Source organism: Papilio polytes, unplaced genomic scaffold (assembly GCF_000836215.1).
Source record: "Papilio polytes unplaced genomic scaffold, Ppol_1.0 DF824213.1, whole genome shotgun sequence".
NCBI classification, from domain to species: domain Eukaryota; kingdom Metazoa; phylum Arthropoda; class Insecta; order Lepidoptera; family Papilionidae; genus Papilio; species Papilio polytes.
In genome coordinates, this window is record NW_013524991.1 from 355504 (window position 1) to 361086 (window position 5583).

Here is a 5583-nt window from a genome sequence, read left to right on the forward strand (position 1 = left end):
AGGAGGCGCACATAGTGTTCCTGTGCCGGCACCGCAGCTCCAACGAGGCGAAGGACCGCGCGGAGCGGTACTTCGCGCTGTCCTACCTGCGCCTCATGCAGCGCGAGGGCACCACCACGCCCGACAACCAGCACAACCTCTGCGTCTACAAGGTCACTAACTAGTGAACTTTTGTTAATTTAATCTCCTTCAACCATTCCAACCAAGATTTGTGATAGCATATGGTTCACAAGTCGAAAGGCGGGATTCGAACTCTCGACCACAAAATCGATTGTCCGTAGGTCAAACTCTTAGACTATTGGCGCTTAAAGTTGTATTCTAATCCACATTTAAGTAATTTTCTCTTTACACCAGCAATATCCATATTTCAAGTAATCTGGTCAATTTGCGTGTCGGAGGACTCATTTAGTCCACTTTCCCTTTCTACCCTTATAAGGATGGCCGAGGAAAGTGGGTTTGGCAGAATATAGAAGGTTAGAAAGAGGATATTCGCTCTTGCTGTCTATCCCTTTCTTTGTCTATAATAGATAACGTATCTGCATATCTCACTCGATGGTTATCTATTTCGTCAAATTCAACTGTAAAAAAAATGCGAATAAACCTTGCTTAACTTGGCGTACTAATATGGATTATCCACAGATCGACAACAAGCGAGCAGGTAGCGATGTGGAGGTGGAGGCGGCGGCAGTCTGCCTCGGCTTACCGTCCAAGCGGGATGAGCTCCCCGCCGGTGCTGAGAAGGGCCTCACCAGGGCTCCCCTCTCACTGGTTTATCGGGACTCACTCACGGTGGCCACTAAGTTATGTTCTACTAAGTTGACACAACGAGGTACGTATTAATTTATAGAAATTTGCGTTTATCCGGCTCGAGGGACTATTATTTATATCATGAGAGGCTTAAAGCTCTCTGAGTCGTTAAGTGATCATTTAAAAACTGGACAATAAGTTTTGTTTAATCTAACTAATTATAAAAATAAGAAAGTTTACATAAATGTTTGTTAGAGTTTATAGTTTGAACCGCGGTTCTGGATAATATTGGGCATAGATTTACAGGATATTCTGTAAGAACTCAAAGGCTACTTACTTTTTGTTGGAATTTAGTATAATACCACGGAATAGATTCAACCACGATTATTAGTTTGAAGTACAAAAAGGTGACAGTGACAAAAATTAGAATAGAATACGCAAAGAGTACAATAGAACAAATATAACATAGAATGAAAATACACTTCTTTCGATTGGAGACGCGGTCGAAAGCATGTATTAATTAGAATAATGAATGTATTTGCAGAGGAGATCCTGGGCGTGCTGAAGTGGAGCACGCACCACGAGGCGGGGTCGCTGCGCGCGGCGCTGGAGCGCCTGCTGCTGGTGCCCAGCGAGGAGCTGGTCAAGTTCCTGCAGGACATCCTCGACGCACTCTTCGCCATCCTCACGCAGGTACACCAGACCACATCCTAGGCTGCAGGATTTCTTGTAGTTTCTATTTAGCATATTAGTTCAAGTATATAGGTTATACAGTAGAACCTTGATAACTCAAACCTCGGTTACCTAAAAACCTCTATAACTTCAAAAAATAATATGTTCCCTTCCTATCAGAGCCCAAAACCTCGTATAACATAGACCCTTGATAACTTAAAACTTCTATAACTTAAAATATTTTGTGGTTCCCTTCTACTGTATAAGATATAGTATATTAGAGATAATGTTATTTAGGGTAGATTCTATTTAGAATATGTGATTATACATAGACATTTAAAAAACATATAGACCAGACAATGAACAACATTCTCTCACTGGTACTTTCTCTGAAAGGTACTATATCAGTTGTTACGTTTAAAGACTCGTATGGTAATAATTCTTTAATTACATATATTCGTCCTCGATCCAGTCTACTATCATAATGACATATCCTTTTCTTCCTCTTCACTGACATGCGCCGTCGCGGTTTCTGCATGCCAGATACATCGCCACACGTTTAATGTCACCTCATGTCTGCATTGATATGTAATAGAACATTTGACAAAATTATAATAAGCGCCATCTTTTGTTATAAATTTGTTTTAAAGTAAAAATATCGATAGTTTTAGTGAGGTTACGTGAAAATTGTTTCATATGAAGTATCAAATATGTCTCTATATTTGAATATGTTTGTGTTGTATGTTGAGGTGGAGGAGGAGGGCGAGTACAGCGAGCAGAGCTACGGCGTGCTGGTGCTGGAGTGCCTGCTGCGCGTCATCTCGCTGGTGGCCGACCACAAGTACCAGCACTTCCAGCCCGTGCTGCATGTCTACATCGACGAGAGCTTCTGCGACGCACTGGCTTACCAGTCAGTATCCACCTGGCATGGCGAAATTACAAAATTTTATTTGTATTTTATGTAGTCAGTGTTTATCTGTACTAAGAGGGAAGATTGATATTTTTGGATTTTTGTATGTATTGAAAAACCTGAAAAATTACTGGGTTGAATTTAAAAAGTCTTGTGGCTCTGGGGTTTAATCTACAGATTTTCGAATCCCGCCATGTAGCAATTTCGAATTTTGTACATAATTAACCCGAGGTTCTTACCGTTAAGGAAAATATCGTGATGCAGCAGCGAAGAAATTCAAAGATATGTGTGAAGTCAATCAACCCGCAGTTTTTTATAAATAAAAAAACTAACCATAAAGAATGAAAAGAAAAAAAAATAGATACAATGCAATAAACGAGCAGGAATGGATATAAAATATTAAAAAAAAAAAACAACTCACAATGCAGGGTGGTTGACTATTGCCTATCGTTCTAACCTTGGGTAGGCTTCCCTCAGGGGGGATTTATAGTGAGCTGGTGATAACACTAAATTAACGTTAACAGAACAACAAGTTCTTTAGATTTAATTATTGGCCGACTTCCCAAAAGAAGGAGGTACTCAATTCGTCTGTATGTTTTTTTGTCGCAGGAAGTTGATATCGGTGTTGGTGTGGGCGGTGCGCGCGGCGGACGGCGGCGAGGCGGCGCTGAAGCGGCTGCTGCTCTGCATGAAGTGCCTGGAGAGCCTCATGCGGCTCATCGTGCGCAGCTGGCAGCTCCGCGCCGCGCTCGACACACACACACACCACGCTGACCCTGTGTGCTACCACCTGGAGGTATACTGACAGCTCATGTCCCTGCTGATGGCCTCGGAGCCCCTAACTTAGGGCGTGTCCCGACTTGTTGAGACGCAACGAGGGCCCCTTTCCGGGGCGGTCAGTGGGGCGTTCACAAAAACTTCAAATGTGACAAAAAATACGACTCGAAGGACCAATATCAATAACATCGAGTTGTTGGAGTCCTATAAGGGTATGTGTCCCCTGTCAGGAGCTGCTGGAGGCGCTGGTGTGGCTGATGCGGTGCGGCGACCACGCGCTCACCTGCCAGGGCTCCGCGCTCAAGTACCTGCCGCACGCCGTCCCGCACGCCATCAAGATATTCCCTGAAGTCGAGCTCAGGTCAGAGATATATTCTAAAAATAATATTATTCAGATGTACACATTATTGAAATAATATCTCGCCTGAAAAGCCGCAGGAAAAAGCTAGTCGATACTAATATAAAACGTGAACACTCTTTATTATGTAGGATGTCAGTAATCACAGCATATTTGCGAATAATTAGTTTTTTTTTTAATAAAAAGCCTTGCATCACGCTAAAGGTTTTATATTTTCATTTTATTTACTTAGGAAAAAGTTGTCTTGCGAGAAAGTGATAAAGCTTCAAGCCAATAGCAGCAAAAAGCAAGATTGGTATAGTAATATACTCGTACAGCTGTTCTCGTGCTACTTCAAAACATTTCTGCCGGTATTATATTACTGTATGTATGTTCAGTGCGTACTGCGTGCGCGCGCTGGACGCGCTGCCGCTGGGCCGGCTGAGCAAGCAGCGGCTGCTTTCGCTGCTGGAGCTGGCGCGCGGCGAGCTGGGCCGCGAGCCCGCCGCGCGCGCCCGCCTGCTGCCGCACCTCGCCGCCACGCTGCGTGCGCTGCTGCGCGCCTCCGCAGAGGTACACACACGCACTCACACACATACAAAACAATAATAGGCTTCATTTTAGTCCTTTTTCCTACCCATTCTTTTATTAAGAAAGGATGGGAAAGGATAGTGGATTATGTCTGAAAAACGTTCCTACGGCTCATACAAAACATTTAAATAAGCTTCATTGTTAACCTTTCTCTTCCCACTCTTTTATTAGGGAAGGATGGGAAAGGAAAGTTGATTGATTGTGGACGCATAGGAAGGGGAAATATCCTCTTTATGTGATAGGTAACGCATCCGCAGTTGTAGTTGTCTAAGAACGGTTACTCCGCCTTTTTGGCGAATTTAGGTAACTTAGGTCGAATTTAGCCTCTCGTTCGTTACCACCTTACATAAAATAAAATCTACATTTAACGATTCACACTAATTGTCGGTATAATCACACACCTTACATAGTGGTATTAACGTTTTGTCCGTCCGTTACACCTCACCTGTGATGGTATGTATGCACTTGCACTACGACTCACTTTCAGGCGAGTACTGTCCTATTTACTTTCAAGTTACTTGTTAAAATACATACTCGCCTGGAACTGAGTGTTATTCGAGCAGTCGGCGGTCTGGTCCCGAGGTAAGCACGCATGCAGCATGTAATGTCGCTGTATACGAACAAGCTTTTGGATTTATTTTACTATAATTCACCTTTTATCTCTTTTTATTCTCTTTGATTAAATAAAGACATGTATAGACAAAAATTCTGCAATCGTATCTTATAATTTCTTACTGTAAATTGCATTTATGTATGAACTTAACTCGTTGGTCCTTCGAGTCGGATGTTTGAAAACAAAAACTGTATTTTCCTAAATTGTTTTCGGTAAATCTTTATCCAAAAGCTTTTTTCGTGTTTAATTAAAAATGTATAAGTGTTTACTTACCCAAAAATGTGACTAACAGATTGCTTATTGTTTATTGTAATAAGTGTAAGGTTAATTGCCACATTCAGAGTTATTTGATACACTAAGGGAAGCATTCAGTGAATATCAAATGACTCCGGGTGTATAATAAAGGTATATTTGTTATTTAAGTGACTTTCATAACTAGTTGTTTAAGAAAGATCAAATTGTAAATCAATTACATAAAGACTATAACCAACTCTAAGAATCAATCTATACTAATATAATAACGAAAAATTTGTATTTTTGTATGTAAACTCAAAAATTACTTTACCATCACAAAGCTAAATAATGACTTAGTTATAACGCTATATTAATTACTAGATTTTTTAAAACATACTCATAAATAAGGATACTAACTTATTAACTGAATTTATAAAAGCCATTAATTCTAAGTCAAATTAACTTAAGTGATTTACTTGTACAGTAACAAGCCACGCCGCACAGGCATCGTGAGGTCTGCACACAACGTTGCCTAATCAAACAATATCTCATACAAACACGTCACTTGTATGTGTATGTAGCATGGATGTATGTACAGGGTCGGATTGAGCGATAATATGACGGTTTTACATAACAATAAAACCGATATTATGTGCCGAGAAAACATACAGCATTGCTTATGAAGATGCGTTATATACTTAG

At 41.0% G+C, this 5583-nt stretch overlaps 1 protein-coding gene across 1 annotated transcript in view; it reads left to right on the forward strand.

The window, feature by feature from the left end:
- The first annotated feature begins 95 nt into the window (after window positions 1–95).
- The window catches only part of LOC106110625 (dedicator of cytokinesis protein 1-like), a 19988-nt gene continuing 14500 nt past the window's right edge, over window positions 96–5583 (forward strand). The window contains exons 1-7 of the mRNA XM_013292509.1: window positions 96–152; window positions 640–829; window positions 1292–1440; window positions 2169–2329; window positions 2939–3125; window positions 3337–3467; window positions 3842–4016. Of these exons, the coding sequence (XP_013147963.1) occupies window positions 96–152; window positions 640–829; window positions 1292–1440; window positions 2169–2329; window positions 2939–3125; window positions 3337–3467; window positions 3842–4016 (1050 nt within the window). The remainder of the gene's footprint in view (window positions 153–639; window positions 830–1291; window positions 1441–2168; window positions 2330–2938; window positions 3126–3336; window positions 3468–3841; window positions 4017–5583) is intronic.